This window comes from Gorilla gorilla, chromosome 15, assembly GCF_029281585.2.
Source record: "Gorilla gorilla gorilla isolate KB3781 chromosome 15, NHGRI_mGorGor1-v2.1_pri, whole genome shotgun sequence".
NCBI lineage: Eukaryota > Metazoa > Chordata > Mammalia > Primates > Hominidae > Gorilla > Gorilla gorilla.
In genome coordinates, this window is record NC_073239.2 from 32,665,973 (window position 1) to 32,684,886 (window position 18,914).

An 18,914-nucleotide genomic window follows, 5' to 3' on the forward strand; every position below is an offset into this window, starting at 1 on the left:
TTCGATTCAAAGCCCCGCAATCATCTGCATTTTATTTGCACCTCATTTGCAAGTTGTTAGTTTGCAACTCTGCTCCTTCCACTCCAGGTTCCTTCTCTCCCATCACCCCTCAAATTCCCCAGTGGCCCGGGCAAAAAATATCTTGGTCTTTGCCAAGGTAGACTCAGCCTTGTCAGCAGGCCTGTCCTGTGTTCTCAGGGGAGGCCTTTACCCAAGGCCACAACAACAGCAGGAATCCCGAGTAAGACGCCACCTTGACGGCCGGATCTTTTCACAGGGCAGAACTGATTTTATGAGGTGAACAGTAAGGTGAGCAGAGGTGGGAAAGGCCAGTGGGTGAATGCAGGAACAGCACCAGGAGTTAGAGCCCAACTCTGGCCCGTGGGCTGTCTCCCGGTCCTCAGAGGCGGGACGGGGTTCCTCCACCCACCACCATTGTTTCCCCAGTGATGTAGCTGGCATCTTCAGAGCACAGGAAAGACACGATGCCAGCACAATCCTCTGGCTCGCCTAACCTGGGGAATAAGGGAAGCAAGGAAGGGGGTAAAAACCAAACAGGTCTGCTTCCCTCACCTGGGACATAGGGAGTTAAATTTGCTTAATCAAGAATTATCAGATGACTTTTTCAGGATCAGTGCACAAGCTTTCTGCCTATCAAATAGTGTTACCATGAGGATATGCTGTTATAATTTAGTATAAGCATACTGTACTCTGCAAAAACCATTACCCATAATATTCAAATACTATGGAAACACACTGTTTTTTAGAGAGCTCAGGACACCAAAATCCAAAGTTATATAGATAAAATGGTGAGCAATTAATTATTTCATACTTCAAAAAAATGGTTTCACATGTGCACACACTAAAGTATCAGGGAGTCTGTGTGACAGTAAATGGTGTGTTTAAAATGATTCCATTTGTACAGATTCAGCTTAGAACTTTTTCAGGAATCTATATTGTCCCTTAAAGTCAGGTTCATTTGGTGAGAATGTGCTAATTCTTATTTTATCAGTGACTACATAGTTAGGAGACACTTTAATCTGCCTGCCATAGAATGCTCTAGAGGTGGGCAGAGTGAGTAACTCAAACCTAGAAGGGCTGAATTAATGCTTCTCCATTCTAGTTGTATCTTGCAATCATTTGAGAGGCTTAAACAAAAAAAGAAAAGAAAAGAAAAGACAAAGAAAAGCAAAAGCCCAGATGGTCAAGTCCTACCTTGGACCAGTTAAAAAGAATCTTTGGGAGTGGGTGGGGCCTGAGCACCTGCAGTTTAAAAAGCTCCCCAGGTGATTCTAATGTGAATCCAGTATTGAGCTACATGGGCTAGATCATTCATTGGTGCTCTAGGTTGACAATCCCCTGACTTATTAATGAGTTATGAACCAGGCCTGCAGCTCATGTCTCACATCAGAATGGCTTTGGGAAGATTTGGGATGTCTGGACCAGTACAGAGTTAGGCATTGCTGGCATTTGTCCTTGAAGCCAGAAGCTAAAGAGAGGCAGGGAACTTAGAGGAAAGGGAGCCCGACAAAGGTGCTTGAACCGTTCACTCAGCTCACTGGGGAAGAAAGTAACTCCTTAGGCAAGGGGAGTTTGGGGCTTAGTAAAACTCTTCATTCTTTTCATTTGGATTGTAGATCATCAACCTGAGTTTTGTAAACATGTGTCATTATTCAAGGGAACTAAAAAAGCATGGTTTTAGTTATGGTCCCTGGTCTCCATGGATGCTTAGAGGTGGAGGCAATCCCCCAGGTGGAGAGAGGACTCAGGGCTTCTCCCAGAGCTCTGCACTGCTGAAACCCCGAGGTCTCTGTGTTTACCTTTTGAAAGGGAAGCTGACTTCTTGCTCAGGCCACTGTAGTGATAGTGTTTATGAATTTGTGGTCTGTGAGGCAGAAGAGAGCCTGCCTGTGTTATCTGTGGGACTGAGACAGCGGGCTGTGGGCTGCTAGGGACCAGACCTTCCCATCTTCATGTCTCTTAGTGCCCTTGCCCTCATGACAGTTTACCTTCTTATCTGCAGGGTTTCTTTCATGCTTTCCTGTTTTTCCTTGTCCATCCAGAGCTGCAGGAAGAAGGGAAATCTCTTTATGTTTTTTTTTCTTTTTCTTTTCTTTTCTTTTTTTTTTTAGAAGCGGAATCTTGCTCTTTCGCCCAGGCCGGACTGTAGTGGCGCTATCTTGGCTCACTGCAAGCTCCGCCTCCTGGGTTATGCCATTCTCCTGCCTCAGCCTCCCGAGTAGCTGGGATTACAGGTGCCCACCACCGCGCCTGGCTAATTTTTTGTATTTTTAGTAGAGACGGGGTTTCACCGTGTTAGCCAAGATGGTCTCGACCTCCTGACCTTGTGATCTGCCCGCCTCGGCCTCCCAATGTGCTGGGATTACAGGCATGAGCCACTCCACCCAGAAATCTCTTTATGTTTAAGAAAAGGAAAGTGAGGAACAGAAAGGGAAGAAACTGCCCATCCTCATGGTAACTGAGAGGAGGGATGGGGAGAGAGACTTCCCTCTTTCACTTCCTATTTTTTTCTAGCTCCCAGCTCTCCCCACTGCCCTCATCTGTTTCATTTGTTTCAGGTTCTAGTGATGCATTTTGCTGCGTCTCTCCAATTCTCATCCATGTAAGGAGGGAGGAAACAGTGTGAGTACAGTCTGAATACCTCAGTCTCCAGCCTATACCTCAGAAACGGTGTGATAAGAGTCCGGCTTGTATAGGGCAGGTGGTACAGAGAGGGAATATGGGAAAGTCCAGGGAAGGAGAATGGAGTGGCTGAGAGCTCAGGACTCAGGTACTGGGCTTCCCTGTCCAAGAAGATGGATGCCTTTCAAGGGGTCCCAGTCAAATGCAAAGCTCCCCTTCCTCACCATCCTGCTGAAGCTAGTCTTGATAAGTCCAGGTGCTAGGCAGTTCACCCTAATGTTCCTTGGGGCCAGCTCTATGGCCAGGTTCTTGGTCAGGCCCAGCAAGGCTGTTTTACTGACATTGTAAGGACTGAAGCCCTGGAGAAAGAAGAGAATGTGTTAGACTCATAGTTTCCAGGTCATTCTTGGTTCTAATAACTAGACATAGAGGGCAGTGCTCAATAGGGATCTCCTGTAAGGGAGGGGCAGAGTTAGGAAACTGTCTTGTGGCTAAATCTCCCCTAGGTTATGGTTTGTGGAGGCAAGGCATCTATTTTGTGGGCAGGGACTTGGTGGTGTGATTCTAAAAGGGGACACAAACTTCTTTGGGTAATAGGAGGGGTGGAAAGATGTGGAGTGGAGGATGGGATGGAAGAGGTAGACAAAAGGGTTCTTACAGGAGATGGACTGAAGGCTGCTATGGAAGACACGATCACCACTGAGCCGCCTCTGGAAAAAGAAGAGAGCTGACCATCTTCCCATTGTGGACCAGTGCCCTCAGCCCGTGTGGGGTCCCCTCTCACCCAGGCTCTCTCTCACTCTCTGTACCCTCGTTTCTCCATTTCCGGCACCACTGCCTTTGTCATCAGGGCTGGGGCCTTCACATTAATGTCCAGAGTCTGAAGCCAAGAGAAGGAGGGGAAACAGCATGAGTGAAGAGCACTGGAGGAGGCATGAAAAAATGGGGAGTTAGAGTGGGTTCCTAGGATGTTTGTCAGAGCTGACGAAGATCTTAGGATGATACACCTGCATCTTACACATGAAGCAACTGAGGTTCAGGGAGAAGTAGCTCTCACCAGCTGCTCAGCTAGATAATGATACATTAGGTTCAGGTGAGCAAAAATGGAGCCTGGTTCATCTTGTTTCATAATCAGCCAAGTATGATTTGGGCCAGAAGGGGCCTTTGGATTTGAGCTGTGTTTTCTCTGTTTCTTCAAAGTAGGTAGAGCCTGGAATTGTCAGCCTCCTGGACCTGCCCTAGAGTAGGCCATGCTTCTCAGGGAAAATGTGGCGTGACCTTGGATATGTGGGGTTGTTCTAGCACTTCTCTGGCTTCTGGGCTTAGGGAGTGAGATGCTCTTGGCCCTCTAGGGTGGACTGTCTGGCTAGGCATGGTTAGAAAGTGGGATCATGAGGAGTCACCTTCTGGGGAAGCTGGGGGACAGGCTACAATCAGAATCCCCACATCCATAATCTAAAACAAATGTATGACCCTGTTTACACTGTTCTAGACAACTGCTTATATTAAAATATTTCAATCTTACAGAAAAATTGGAGATAGAAGTACAATGAATGTCTAGATATCCTTCACTTAGATTCACCAATTGTTCACATTTTGTCCTATTTGTCCTCTCTGTAGATCTGTACAGTTTTTTCAATGAACCATTGAAACTCAGTTGCAAGTTTTCTGAAAGATTTTATATAATAAAATCAAAAATTACAAAGAACAAAAATTAAAAAATGTAAATTAAAAAAAAAAAACTCAGGGCTGGGCATGGTAACTCATGCCTGCAATCTCTGCACTTCGGGAGGCCAAGATGGGTGGATCACTTTTAGGTCAGGAGTTCGAGAACAGCCTGGGCAACATGGCAAACCTCGTCTGTACTAAAAATACAAAAATTAGCCGGATGTGGTGGCATGTGTTTGTAATCCAAGCTACTCAGGAGGATGAGACAGCAGAATAGCTTGAACCCGGGAGGTGGAGGTTGCAGTGAGCTGAGATAGCACCACTGCACTCCAGCCTCGGTAACAGAGTGAGGCTCCATCACAAAAATAAATAAATAACCTAAAATAAAATAAGTAAACTCAGTTGCAGATATTACAACGCTCTATCCCCAAATACTTAGCATACATTTCCAAAGAGTAAGGATTTTCTTTTACACAACCATAATCTGTTATCACAACCAAGAGTTTGACAATGATGACAATTTTATCTAATATATTGGCCTCAATTGTCCCCCAAATGTGTGTGTGTGTTTTTTAAAGTCCAGAGTTCAATCAAGGATCAGCCATTATGTTTCGATTTGACATACTGTGATAGTTTAAAAAATATACAAATTAAAAGAAAAGTTATAGACACATATTTTATTATGCTTTGCAGATATTGTGTTTTTTTTTTTTTTTACAAATTGGAGTTTCGTGGCAACCCTGCATTAATTCGAGCCATTTTTCCAATTGCATGTGCTCACTTTGTCTCTGGGTCATATTTTGGTAATTCTTGGAATATTTCAGACTTTTCCATTATTATTATATCTGTTACGGTGATCTGTGATCAGTGATCTTTCATAGTTTTATTATAATTGTTTTGGGGTACCACAAACCACACCCAGAAAAGAAGGTCAACTTAATCGAAAAATGTTGTGTGTTCTGACTGCTCTGCCCTTCTCCCATCTCTCTCCCTCTCTGTGGGCCTCCATATTCCCTGAGACACATTTACATTGAAATTAGGCCAATGATTAACCCTACAATGGCTTGTAAGTGTTTAAGCAAAAGGAAGAGTCACACATCTTTCACTTTAAATCAAAAGCTAGAAACAATTAAGCTTAGTGAGGAAGGTATGTTGAAAGCTGAGGCAGGCTGAAAGTTAGACCATGTGCACCAGTTAGCCAAATTGTGAATGCAAAGGAAAAATTCTTGAAGGAAATTAAAAGTGCTACTTCTCTGAACATACAAATGATAAGAAAGCAAAAGAGGTTTATTGTTAATATGGAGAGAAAGTTCTTATGTTCTGGACAGAAGATCAAACTAGCCACAACATTCCCTTAAGCCAAAGCCTAATCAGAAAAAGGCCCTAACTTTTTAATTCTTTGAAGGCTGAGAGAGGTAAGGAAGCTCCAGAAAAGTTGGAAGCTAGCAGAGGTTGGTTCATGAGGTTTAAGAAGCCACCTCTGTAACATAAAAGTGCAAGATGAAGCAGCGAGTGCTGATGTAGAAGCTGCAGCAAGTTATCCAGAAGGTGTAGCTAAGATCATTGATGAAGGTGGCTACAGCAAACAACAGATTTTCAATGTAGATGAAACAACCTTCTAGTGGAAGAAGATGCCATGTAGGGCTTTAATAGCTAGAGAGGAGAAGTCAATGCCTGGCTTCAAAACTTCAAAGGACAGGCTTATTCTCTTGTTAGGGGCTAATGCAGCCAGTGACTTTAAGTTGAAGCCAATGCTCATTTACCATTCTGAAAATTCTAGGGCTCTCAAGATTTACGCTAAATCTACTCTGCCTGTGCTCTATAAATGGAACAACAAAGCCTGAATAACAACACATCTGTTTATAGCATGGTTTACTGAATATTTTGAGCTCACCGTTGATAGCTACTGCTCAGAAAAAGATTCCTTTCAAACTATTACTGCTCATTGACAATGCACCTGGTCACTCAAAAGCTCTGATGGAGATGTACAAGGAGATTAATGTTGTTTTCATGCCTGCTAACACAACATCTATTCTGCAGCCCATGGATCGGGGGTAATTCTGACTTCCAAGACTTATTATTTAAGAAATACATTTTGTAAGGCTATAGCTGCCATGGATAGTGATTCCTCTGATGGATCTCGGCAAAGTTAACTGAAAACCTTCTGTAAAGGATGCACCGTTTTAGATGCCATTAAGAATATTTGTGATTCATGGGAGGAGGTCAAAATATCTAGATTAACAGGAGTCTGGAAGAAGTTGATTCCAACCCTCATGGATGACGTGGAAGGGTTCAAGACTGCATCAGAGGAAGGAACTGCAGATGTGGTGGAAATAGCAAGAGAACTAGAAGTGGAGCTGGAAGATGGGACTGAATTGCTACACTCTCATGACGAAATGTAGATGGCTGAGGAGCTGGTTCTTACGGATAAGCAAAGAAAGTGGTTTCTTGGGATGGAATCTATTTCTGGTGAAGATGCCATGAACATTGTTGAAATCACAACACGGGATTCAGAATATTATATGTACTTAGTTGAGTAAGCAGTGGTAGAGTTTGTAGGATTGACTCCAATTTTGAAAGAAGTTCTACTGTGGGTAAATGCTATCAAACAGGATTGCATGCTACAGAGAAATCTCTTGTGAAAGGAAGAGTCAACTGATGTGGCAAACTTCACCGCTGTCTTATTTGAAGAAACTGCCACAGCCACCCCAGCCTTCAGCAACACCACCCTAAGTCAGCCACCATCAATGTTGAGGCAAGATCCTCCACCAGCAAAAAGATTACAAGTTCTAAAGGCTCAGATGATTGTCAGCATTTTTTAGCAATAAAGTATTTTAAAATTAAGATACGTATATATATTTTAAGACATAATGCTATTGCTCAGTTAATAGACTTCCATTAGATGATCATTATAGTGTAAACGTAACTTTTATATGCACTGGGAAACCAAAAATTTCATGTGACTCGCTTCATTATAATATTCACTTTACTGTGTGGTGGCCTGGAACCAGACCCACAATATCTCCGAGGTGTGCCTGTACTTAGTTTAAAACTGACTTTCATATGGTCTCTATTCAGACTGTTCATGAATGATGCTCCTCTATTTTAAAGACTATCAGAATCTGGCTGTGTGTGGTGGCTCATGCCTGTAATCCCAATATTTTGGGAGGCTGAGGTGTGGGGATCAGTTGAGGCCAGGATTTTGAGACCAGCCTGGGCAACACAGTGAAACCCCATCTCAATATAAAAAATTAGCCAGGCATGGTGGCACATGCCTGTAGTCCCAGGTACTTGGGAGGCTGAGGCACAAGAATCGCTTGAACCTGGGAGGCTGAGGTTGCAGTGAGCTGAGATCACACCACAGCACTCCAGCCTCAATGACACAGTGAGGGAAAAAAAAAAAAAAAGAAAGAAGGAAAAAAGACAGAGCAAGAGTCTGTCTAAAAAAAGAAAGAAAGAAGCCAACCTTAAATGGTTAGCAGCAAATCTCTGGGTAGTTTTGAAGAAAAGATGGTTTAAGAAAGAGAAGTTATTTTGATGATAGTTCCTAAGAAGGAAGGTTTTGTTGTCATTGTTGTTGTTGTTGTTTTTAATATAGAGAAAAGGTCTCACTGTGTTGCCCAGCCTTCTCTCAAACTAGCTCAGACTAGAATCAAAAACTAGCTCACTGAAGAACATTTTGGCAGTTTGGTCTTTATGTGTATGAAACACTGGTAAATAAATCATAGTATTTTGGCAACCTGATACTTTAGTGTTGAGAAATTTTGATGACATCTGATATAGTTGGTAAGTTTGTCCCCTCTAAGTCTCATGTTGAAATGTGATCACCAGTGTTCCAGGTGGGGCCTGGTGTGAGGTGTTTGGGTCATAAGGGTGGATCCCTTATGAATGGCTTGGTGCCCTCCCTGTGGCAATGAGTGAGTTCTCACTCTATTACTTCACGCCGGAACTAGTTGTTTAAAAGAGACTGGTATCTCTCTCTTGCTTCCTGTCTTGCCATGTGACACACTTGCTCCCTTTTTCCTTCTGCCATGATTGCAAGCTTCCTGAGGCCTCATCAGAAGTAGATACTGGCACCATGCTTCTTGTACAGTCTGCAGTATCGTAAGCCAAAACAAACTTCTTTTCTTTATAAATTGCCCGGCTCAGGTATTCCTTTATAGCAATGCAAAACAGACTAATACAACATCAGTGTAAAAAGCAGAACCATGGGAGATCATAAAAATTAGCATTTCCCAATCATGTGGGAATATTAACCTTAATAAACAAAGATAAATATTTTAATTAAAGCTTTGTAATTAAAGAGTGTGTGTGAAATATATTATGAATATAATGTAATTATACACTTTCACATAAAACCCAATATTCTACCACTTGAATTAAGACACCTGGATCTCAGATTTTCTTGACATTGCAGTTAAGAAGAAAATAATATAGGTTTTATTTTATTTTTTTAAAGGATGTATGTTATAAAGTGGCAACTGGTCATTTCACCAGAATTAGTATTTTAAATAACTAGCAGCATTTAATATTTCCCAACTAGTAAAAAATAATTACTTTTTGTCAGCTGAAAAGGGGACAGGTGGGCATGTAAATTAAGTGTTGTAGTTGTTGGCATATTAGCTGCCTACGTCTCTGTTGGAAATCAACAAGGCAGAAGAGCATGCCAGGGAAGAAGCCTGGGGAGGGGAGCAGACTGTGGCTAGTGAAGAGCAGATAGAAGCAGAGAGAACTAGGAGCAGCAGAAACGAATGAGAAGGGCAGGGATAGAGCCACCCCCACCCACCCTTTACAAGGTGTGCTCCAGGTGTGTGGCACGTGGCAAAGAGTCCTCACATTTACACTGCCCTTGACAAATGCATTCTAAAAGCAGATGGAGTTTGTGCTGAATGTGTTCCAAGGCCCCCCACCGCCTGGCCCCGCTGCTTTAATCCCCTCTCACCTTGTCCCACACCTCCTCGGTGACATCCATTATGCTTCCAAAGAAAGGGTTGACAGCAGCATTGGAGACTAGGATATCGATACCTCCATGAAGCTTCACAGCCTAGAGAGAGGGGTAAGGTCTGGACCAGGGCTGCAGTAAGTAAGGGAGGTGCATTTACCCATGTTGATAAAAACTTCCTTCTGGGCAAGGAGCTGTGGCTCATGCCTGTAATCATGGCACTTTGGGAGGCCAAGGTGGGAGGCTCACTTGAGCTGAGGAGTTTGAGAGAAGCCTGGGCCACACAGCGAGACCTTATCTTTATATGAAAAACAACAACAACAATGACAACAAAAGCTTCCTACTTAGGAACTATCGTCAAAATAACTTCTATTTCTTAAAACATCTTTTTTGAAAACTACCCTAAGATCTGCTGCTAACCATTTAAGGTTGGCTTCTTTCTTTTTTAGACGGAGTCTTGCTCTGTCATCCAGGCTGGAGCACAGTGGCATATTCTCAGCTCAGTGCAGCCTTGACCAACTGGGTTCAAGCCATCCTCTTGGCTCAGCCCCCCCAAGTAGTTGGGACTACAAATGCATGCCACCACACCTGGGCAATTTTTGTATTTTTTGTAGAGACAGGGTCTTGCCATGTTGCCCAGGCTGGTCTGGAACTCCTGAGCTGAAGCCATCCATCTGCCTCGGTATCCTAAAGTGTTTCAGGCACGACCCACCAGGAAGTTGGCCTTATTTCTTTTGCAGTCTTTTCTTCCCACCTCCTATTCTTCCAAGGCTGTCTCTGACACTCTTTTCTTTACTCTTCCCCTTTGGGAAGCTCCTTCATTCTCATGATTTCAAGTCTCACCCCAAAATCTATTTCCAGACCCCTCTTCTTCCTTTCACACTGAGTTCCACCCACATTTCTCCAAGTGCTTACTGTCCAGTTCTCCTTGAATAAGTTACCATTATCTCAAAGTCAATCTGTCCACACTTACCTGAATGGAAAAACTGGCTTAAATAGAGCTGTAGAAAGTTACCCTGGAGGGGCCTTTGAGATCATCTATTCCAGTGTCCTTAAGGTGGAGATGATGAAACAGGTTCAGAGAATTTTCTCAAGATCTTATAGTTCAGTAGTGGCACACTGGGGCTAGCTAAGAACAGGAGGCCTGCTTATTCTGTGTTTGGGAGGGGTGAAGTGATGTTTTCAGGGCACAAAGCTAGTTAGTGGTGGAAGAACTGAGGTCAGTCTCCCACTTTGTAGCACAGAGCTAATTCATAAGAGCCCTCTGAAAGTGAGTTGGGGTCATCAGGAAACTGGTTGCCCAGGAGAGCCATGATGGGAGAAGATACCAGCCTGAATTTAAAGCAATTCCATATTTGGTTATGATGTCATTTTCCCTGTCTCTGTCTCTCTCTTTTGACCTGGAGGCACGAAAGATTCAAGGCAGAAACTGAAATTTAAATTGAGAAAGCCAAGAAAGGCAACATCTCACCTCCTTAATAAGTTATAAGTAGATAGTGAGGCGTGTGCTAGAGTAATGAATGGCCAAGCAGAATCTGCCAACAAGGGTTTTCAGTACAAAGCCACCCTGAAACCAGACTTTCCGTTTGTCCGGAACTGGCAATTTTGATGCCTTGGGCAAGTAGCAGTACATGGGCCCTCGGTCAACTTTGTGCTCCGGATTTGGCACACAGAGGGGTGTTACTTACAATGTACACCATCTGCTAGCTTCCCGTTTTAACTAATTATTCTTGTTAACTAGGTGCTAAGCTCAGTTGTTTCTAGACAGTTGAAGGAATGCTGGGCTGTCAACGTGTAAATCTAACAAAATTTACAGTCACATAATCTTTTAAAACCAGTATTAATACTTTCTTGCACCCTTTGAATTTTGGTATCCTGGCACAAAGCCAAGTCACCTGCCTTGGCTCTGTGTAAGTCTCACCAATGGACTTGTTACTAGGGAGGTGCAGAGTAAGTTAATAAGTGATGTGCGCTGTGCTCAGTACACATGTGTTTGGGCTGGGAGGAGACAATGGATTGCTCTAGAATCACCTGGAGACATTTTCTACTCTGCTGTATACCCCATGCTCCTCTCCTTCCAGGTCTGTCAGCACAGAGATGGGAGGAGGCTGGGTTTTGATTGAACAGAGACAGCAAACCATAAAAGATGAATGAGGCTGGGTGTGGTGGCTCACACCTATAATCCTAGCACTTTGGTAGGCCCAGTGGGGAGGACCACTTGAGGCCAGGAGTTCAAAACAGCCTGGGAAATACAGCCCCAACTCTACAAAAAATTTAAAAAATGAACTGGTGTGGTGGTGCATGCCTATAGTTTTAGCCACTTGGGAGGCTGATGGGGGAGGATTGCTTGAGTTCAGGAGTTCGACGTTACAGTGAGCTATGATCATGTCACTGCACTACATACAGCCTGGGCAACAGAGTGAGGCCCTGTCTCTGGAAAAAAAAAAAAAAGAAAGTCTTCTAAGTCTTATTCTAAATTGTGTGATCACTACACTAAAGCGGTTAGGAGCTGTTTGTTCTGTGTTCTGATAGTTATACATTTTTAAGAAAAAATATAATCAAGCAGATAGGCAGCTACTCTGGTTTCCACTTACAACACCAGTGAGAAGCTTTGTGGTGCAGATGAGGAGGCCACTGGGTAGTATCCATTCTCAGGGCAGTGGCTTTTCTCATTGCAGGGTAACGTGGCAACTGGCAGAAGACATTTCAAATTGCTGACAAGTATTCTATCATTCTCCTCTCTGACAATGGTCATACGAACTACCTGAGAGTCATTTTTGACTTCTCTATTTCCCACTTTTTGACATGGGGTTGGAAAATCTTGGTTCGTTTCCACTGAATGTCTCTTGGGCACATCTATTCCAGTCCCGCCGCCACTGCTCTAAACCTGGACGACAGCAACAGCTTCCTCACTGATGCCCTGGATTCGGTGTCTCCTCTGTATATCCTTCCTACCAGAGCCAGATTAGCTTTCCTAATAACCATCTTTCTCTTGCTCAAAACCTCACATGGCTTCTTATTTGCTACAAGAGTGTGTAAACATATCCTTTTAAGAGGCCATATCCTTTTAAGGTCCTTAACGTATCCTTTTAAGAAGCTATGGCGGGGCGCAGTGGCTCACGCCTGTAATCCCAGCACATTGGGAGGTCAAGGGGGTGGATCACCTGAGGTCAGGAGTTCAAGACCAGCCTGGCCAACATGGTGAAACCCCGTCTCTAGTAAAAATACAAAAATTAGCTGGACGTGGTGGTGGATGCCTGTAATCCTAGCTACTCAGGAGGCTGAGGCATGAGAATTGCTTGAACCTGGAGGCGGAGGTTGCAGTGAGCTGAGATTGTGCCATATCACTTCAGCCTGGGCAACAAGAATGAAACTCTGTCTCAAAAAAAAAAAAAAAAAAAAGGATATGGAGGCCCATGGCCTCTATCTTTCCAGTGCAGCCCCTTCCCCAGCAGTACTCCTGAGCCTGTGCTCTCCATTGTGGCCTGACAGTGCTCCTCTCTTTCCTTCAGTTCCTCCTTGGCTGTCTGCTCATTTTGCAGAGTTATCTGGAACCTCATCACTATTCCATCTGTCCATTCCCATCCATTCCTTAAGGTTTAGCTCAAGTACCACCTCTGGGCCAGGCCTGTAGGCCATGTTAAGTGAACCTGGTGGGGGCCACAGGATGTTTTTCCGGGAGGATTTTCACATTATATTGCTACATGTCTTATGGTTAGTGCTAATTGATCCAGACTCCCAAACGGCTCCTTCCACCATCAGGATCAAGGCCCCAATCTTGGGCTCTGTCCACCAGCCTAAGCCAAGCTTTTTTGGACTCACATTTGTGACTTTCTTGGACTCATATTTGGCTCTTTCCAATGCACATTTGAGCATTTGCCAGACAGTTCCTTAAAAATGGAATTACCCTATTCTGTCTACCATACTACTGTCTACTATTGCTTAAGATCCTCCTCTTCTAAGAAGATTATGCAAATTATTTCTGCCAACCTTCCAATCTGTTAGCAGAATCCTGTACTTTCCATTTTTGGGTAGATTCTCCCTTCCACTGTGGGAAATAAAGTGTATGCCCTGAGCCTCAAGGGAAGAGGAGCTTCCTTTGCTGGATAGTTCATATTTGCTTCAGCAGCTGCAAGGCTGGTGTCCACTACTAATTATGACATCGACTTATATACTTTCTTTGAGACTAAAGTCCAGTACCCGGTAGTCCACAGGCAGCCAATAAAGGAAGGGAGCTTGGGAGGTCTGGGTCTTTCCTTACTGGCTGTGGGACCTTGGGAAGTTGCTCCAGCTATCTGAGCCAGGGTCTGCAGACCGAGAGAATAGTCCTTGCCTTGCTTGGGTTGTTGTCAGGTCTAGAGATAACCTGTGTAAGGCTCTGAACACAGGAAATTGCACATAGTAAGTGGCTGAAACATGGTGGGCTGCTTCCTGAGGTTCCCAGGGACTTGACTCTATAAGCTGAAGAAGAGGCGAATGTTTATTAGCTCATGGGTGGGAACATCTATTTTGTGATTGTATTTACCCTTCACATCTGTTCAATTAGATTGAAAATTACTGCAGAACCAGTAGCAGCTGTTTCTTTGGGGTACTCAAGGGATGATGCAGGGTTGAAGCATTAGAATGTTTTAAAATTCTCTGACTGAGATGGGATGATTCTCTGACGTTAGTATATGGACATAATAGAAAGGCACACAGTAAAAATGTGCTGCTGTCTAGGAAAGCAGGGAAGGAGGCTCAGGCTGGCTCCGTTTTCCACCTCCTGGCTCTGTGCCCATTTCCTTGCAGCTCACCGTGGCCACCAGCCGCTCCCGGTCCTCCGCCTTCCCCACATGGCACACGGTGCCCGTCACGCTCAGCCCCTCCCCCTGCAGCGTGGCCACCGCCTGGTCCACATTCTGCTGCTTCCGGCTGCTGACGACCACGTGGGCCCCGTCCTGGGCCAAACGCCGGGCGATGGCGAAGCCGATCCTGTGAGCAGAAAGAGACAAAGACTGCCAAGGCCTGTGCAGGGGAAGAGGTTGACAGTATGAGCTCTGAAGTTAAGACTGCCCGGGTTTGAATTCTGGCTCTTTCTCTATATAACCCCTACGTGTGCCTACTATGTGTAAAACAGGCTTAATGGCATGGCCATTTTTGGCATTCCTTTACTTGTTTTTATTATGACCTGGACCACAGCCTCAGTTCCCAAGAACTGACATCACTTTCTACAGTTCCCACCATGGGTGACAGGCTTCATCTCCTGTTGGGACTGAGAGGTGAGAAATGAGCTGGGTGTGCAGCAGCAGCCACTTCCGTGATTTGAGGGTCTCACTCAGAACAGCCCTGCCCCCAGGTTTCTTTCTTACTCGTCTACATCATTCTCAAAATTCTATCCTTAGTTATTTTTTGGGGTGCATGTGAAAAGATGGTCTCCGGTCAAAAATGTAAATATTGCCTTGGGAGGAAGAGTTACACATTTTGCATTTGTCAGCTATTAGCATTTTACCTACATTTGTATTTTAGTTTTGTGAAGAGCTGGCATCTAGCAAAGTCCTGTAGAAATGAGAACCAGGATAGACGAGAATGGTGGGTGAGAAACAGGCTGGGCAAGGTCGGCCCAGATGTACCGACCTAAACAAAAATCTTGACAGATGGCTCTTGTGTCCCATCTAGGTATGGGGGAGGGGTTCCGGGAGACTTTCCGGTGCCCAGATAGAATGTCTGGTACATTTTCAAAGTGCTGGAGGCCGTGGGATAGTATTTTGAAATCCAGATTTCCTTGGATTTCCAGTTTCTGGTCTTCCCGGACGCTAGGTGGGGCTGGTTGACTGGGGCAGCCCAGAACACTGGGGGGACTAGATCGATAGGGCTGCACAGAGGTGGCACAGTTGTGCCAGAGGTAGCAGGGACAGGAGGGCTGGCAAGGGAGGGTCCAGGGCCAGGGGATTCGGAGTGGCTTCAGGCGGACCACGTGGCTACATTTTTTCCAGGGCCAGACTTTGGCAGCGTGTAAGGTCTGAGGACAGGGGCACCGGAGGCCGAGGATGAGAGGCCATTGCCTGTTTCCAGGCAGCCAGGGCCTCAGAAACTCCGGCCGGAGCACTCACCCGTCGGTGGAGGCCGTTACCAGGGCCACCTTATTCGCGAGCGGGTCCCGGCGGGTCATCCCGGAGCTGGCCATCCGCACCGAATTCCAAGCCCGGGCACAGAGGCCTAGCAGCCCCGTCTTGTGCATGGCTCAGACCAGCAAGTATGGGTTCCACCCTTCCAGGGGCGGTGACAGAGAGTAGGGCGAGGGGCAGGACGAAGGGCGGGCCGCTTCCCTGCCCGCCCTGCTCCCCGCCCCGGTACCGCTGTGAGCGGTCTGTGGCCCTGGGCGCCTCCATCCGCCGCGGCGCCCCTCCACCATCTACCTTCCGCCTGACTGGGGCTTGCCTTCCCGGGCTGGCGGGTGATCAAAGCGCTCTCCGTTCAAGTTGCCTGTAGGGCTCGCCCCTCCCCTGGCCCCCGCAGGAACCCGCAGGCTTTGGCTGCTGCCTTTCTGCATCTGCTTGCCCACCTTTTCTTCTCTGGGAAGTGGGGGTTTTGAGTTGATTGCTTTTGCTTCTTCAGAATTCCTTCTCCAAGAAAGTCTGGGTCTATGTGTGTGACAGCCGACAGGAGGGCAAATGTTTTGAGACTGCCCATGGAGGTGAAGCCTGTGGTCGCCATGGAGTCCACCAAGTGAGGCTGGAGCAACCTGGGAGAGAGACGTGATAGGGAGTAGCTGCGCCAGGCCTGGCACTGCCCTTCACTCTGCCCAAGGTCTCTTCCATCTTCACGGGCCCTGGAGGGCAGACTATGGTCGTTGGCCAAACAGGATCTCATATCCGTCGCCAAAGGGACTTCCTCCTTTACAGGGGCTAAGTGGTAGCGAGGAGGCTGGAGAGTCCCTCAAGCAGTGGTGGAAATGCAAAGAACTCGGGGCACTCAAGTTCTCCCTTACCCCTCTGTCCCCAGGTCTTAGCCTCCATCCCAGTTCAATAAATATTTGTTGAATGCAAAATCTCTTTATGAACTGTAAGCTACTAAGCACATAGTAGTTACTGCCACCATGTAGTGATTATTATTGGTGCCCTGGGCCAGACTCTTCATCTGTAAATTACTGAGGGTATGGAGTAGATGATGAATAAAGCCCTTGCCAGCTATAAATTCTGTGTCCAAGACTTCAGTCTCCACTTCTGCCAAGTGGGCTGAAATGATCTCCCTCCTGGGTTTCTGGGAGAATGAAGAAATCTGGATGGCTTATGGTACAGTGTAGAAAGGCCCCAACAGACCCAAATGCAAGCATCTGAATTGGTTTAACCCACTGGCCTCCTAAGCCAGACTGAGAAGCAGTGCTGGTTCATGGCAGCGTTTTCACTAATTCAAGGCAAAATGAGAAAAGGAAACAATTACAGTGAGTTTCATAAAGCTAAGCTTATTTAACAGTCCTTTATTGTGGAGTATACGTTTGCTTCTTTTTTTGTGTGTGTGTTAGTGTTTTCTTTCAGAAAAGATGATGAAAGCAGATGGGTAGGTTTAGAGATGTGTTATTGGTGAAATCACCAGTTTTGCAGCCTTATGCCAGTCCCTACAATTAAAGGGGAAAGAATCCTGGTTTGTGAAATCCAGTTCTAGGCATTACTTTTGAATAGAATTCATGTTTGCTCAAGATTCATTTAGTATATGTGCAGGTCAGCTGAGCAGCTGAAAAAGGGTTTCAACATTCAAAAGGGGGTGTATGGCGAGCAAGTAATAGAATGGCCTGCACTGGAATTCTAGTGTTTTCCTCAGCCAAGAAGTTACAGCTGCAGTACTCTGCTTTGCTACTCAGCACATCCCGATGAGACAGGAGAGCTTCGGTATAATTTTCCCCATGTCCGGGGAAGGCTGACTCTGACTGGTGCTCCTCAGTCTGAGCCTCATGAATTATTGACAGAGGCTGGAAGCGCCACACTGCTTGTCCTCTTGCACTGTTTGGAGCTAATGCACTGTGGGAACCCTTCCCAGGGCTCTCCATCTGTGTGTGAGGCTGGGGGAGGGTACACAGGAGGACTGCTGCGGGGGTTCTCAGGGCTTGGTTCAAAGGGACAGGCCTGCAGGGGGCGTCTGATCTCTCTTTCCCTTCTCTTCAGAGGTAGACAGGTGGACTCAGGGGCTGAGGTTTGCAGGAAGGTGAGGAAGACTACACTTCAAAGAGCAAAGGATTCTGGGAAGAGAGAATTGTGGCTTGGGTGCTTGGTGAACATTACATGGCCCTTCCTTGTGTGGGCAGGGTTGCTATTTGGCCTCTAGCACTATTTCTTTTGTGGAGAGCACAGGGGACATTAGGGAGGGGGCCTGTGAGCAGAAAAGGATAGAAGGAAGTCAAGAAGTATGGGAATCTCTAGCACTACTCCTCATCAAGCTCGCTTATTGGAGATAAGAACAGGAAATCTTGGGCTGGGCATGGTGGCTCACACCTGTAATCCTCTTTACTAACAATACGAAAATTAGCTGGGCGTGGTCAGAAGTTCGAGATCAGCCTGGCCAACATGGTGAAACCTCATCTCTACTAAAAATACAAAAACCAGCCGGGCCTGGTGGCATGTGCCTGTAATCCCAGCTACTCAGGAGGGTGAGGCAGGAGAATTGCTTGAACGTGGGAGGCAGAGGTTGCAGTGAGCCAAAATCATGCCATTGCACTCCAGCCTGGGCAGCAGAATGAAAGACTCCATCTCAATAAATAAATAAATAAATAAATAAATAACGGGAAATCTTTCAGGGAAATACATGCATATGTGGGAGTATCTGTTTGAAATGGGAACTGTAACAGGCAATGGGATTGTTCTTATATGGAGGTGGTAACATCTGCCTATCTTGAGGGACAAATGCCTTTATGACTGAGGGCTCTACTCCCATCCTGTTCAAGGGCTGCCTGTGGTCCAGAAGAGATTTCACCTGGGGTGGAATTTAAGTCTTGCGTTTTGCAATAGCTGTCCTAGATTGAGTCGAGTCCTGCATCACTGACACAAGTCAGAATTAGGCAATGTGGGAGGGCTGGTTTGGGGTTAGGACAACTACCAAGCAGAGAAATAATAGTAAGAGTGTTAACAGTATTTATTGAGCACTTCCTTACTAAATGCTGGCAAGCGTTAAGTGCTTTTTATAAATTTTATTGAATATTTTTAATCTGGTGAAATGGGTGTTTTAATGCAGGGAGCCAAAGGCCTGAGGGTCGTGACCAACTCAGCATTCCACTGAAGGCTGTATGATCTAACAGCAAACTGTTTATCATGAATGCAGAATGTGGGCAAACTCACTTCTGCACCTGCTACCAGAAGGTTTGCTGAGGGCAATGACTCCCTGGTGCTGTGCTCCTTGAGGTTATCTACAGGAACATCTGGAGACTACTGTTCAAAGAATGCAGTCATGCAAGCCTGCACTAAGCCAAGCAGCTGACTGACAACTACCCCCTCCTCCCTATCTCCTTTACTCAATAAATACAAAGGGCTATAGAAGCTCAGGGCCCTTCTTCACTAGAAGCAAGGAGCCTCCTGACCCCTTCTTCCAAATATACTCTTTTGTCTTTGTCTTTATTCCCACATTCATCTTCTTTTGTTAAGTCCACCAAGGACTGTGGCATTTTAGCTTCTTCTTCTTTTTTTTTTTTTACTTT

General features: G+C 45.5%; 1 protein-coding gene and 1 long non-coding RNA gene across 4 annotated transcripts in view; one reads left to right on the forward strand and one right to left on the reverse strand.

Annotated features, from left to right (window-relative positions):
• LOC115930536 (dehydrogenase/reductase SDR family member 4-like) lies at positions 1-15,488 on the reverse strand. 3 transcript variants are annotated; one of them, XM_031001527.3, is made up of 8 exons: positions 15,343-15,488; positions 14,047-14,224; positions 9,254-9,355; positions 3,453-3,523; positions 3,302-3,353; positions 2,868-3,002; positions 2,010-2,065; positions 1-515 (listed from the first exon to the last, which is right to left on the reverse strand). In XM_031001527.3, exons 1-8 carry the CDS (start codon positions 15,468-15,470, stop codon positions 401-403), a joined length of 837 nt encoding a protein of 278 aa, XP_030857387.1. In that variant the 5' UTR covers positions 15,471-15,488; the 3' UTR covers positions 1-400. The 3 variants fall into 3 exon arrangements, with proteins under 3 accessions (XP_030857387.1, XP_055218315.1, XP_030857388.1); XM_055362340.2 differs by lacking the exon at positions 9,254-9,355; XM_031001528.3 differs by lacking the exons at positions 2,868-3,002; positions 3,302-3,353; positions 3,453-3,523.
• Positions 15,226-18,914, forward strand: part of LOC109023168 (uncharacterized) — a 15,511-nt gene continuing 11,822 nt past the window's right edge. Inside the window, exon 1 of the long non-coding RNA XR_004067172.3 lies at positions 15,226-15,485. This is a non-coding gene — a long non-coding RNA (uncharacterized lncRNA). The remainder of the gene's footprint in view (positions 15,486-18,914) is intronic.

What these genes read in the sequence shown, in the direction of transcription:
- LOC115930536 (XM_031001527.3), bottom strand. Translation starts at nt 15,470, where the DNA reads ATGCACAAGACGGGGCTGCTAGGCCTCTGTGCCCGGGCTTGGAATTCG. An exon ending in CCGGAAATGGAGAAACGAGG is followed by an intron (nt 3,354 to 3,452) that starts GTACAGAGAGTG and finishes TTCTTTTTCCAG; the next exon opens with AGGCGGCTCAGTGGTGATCG. An exon ending in CAGCCTTCAGTCCATCTCCT is followed by an intron (nt 3,003 to 3,301) that starts GTAAGAACCCTT and finishes TTCTTTCTCCAG; the next exon opens with GGCTTCAGTCCTTACAATGT.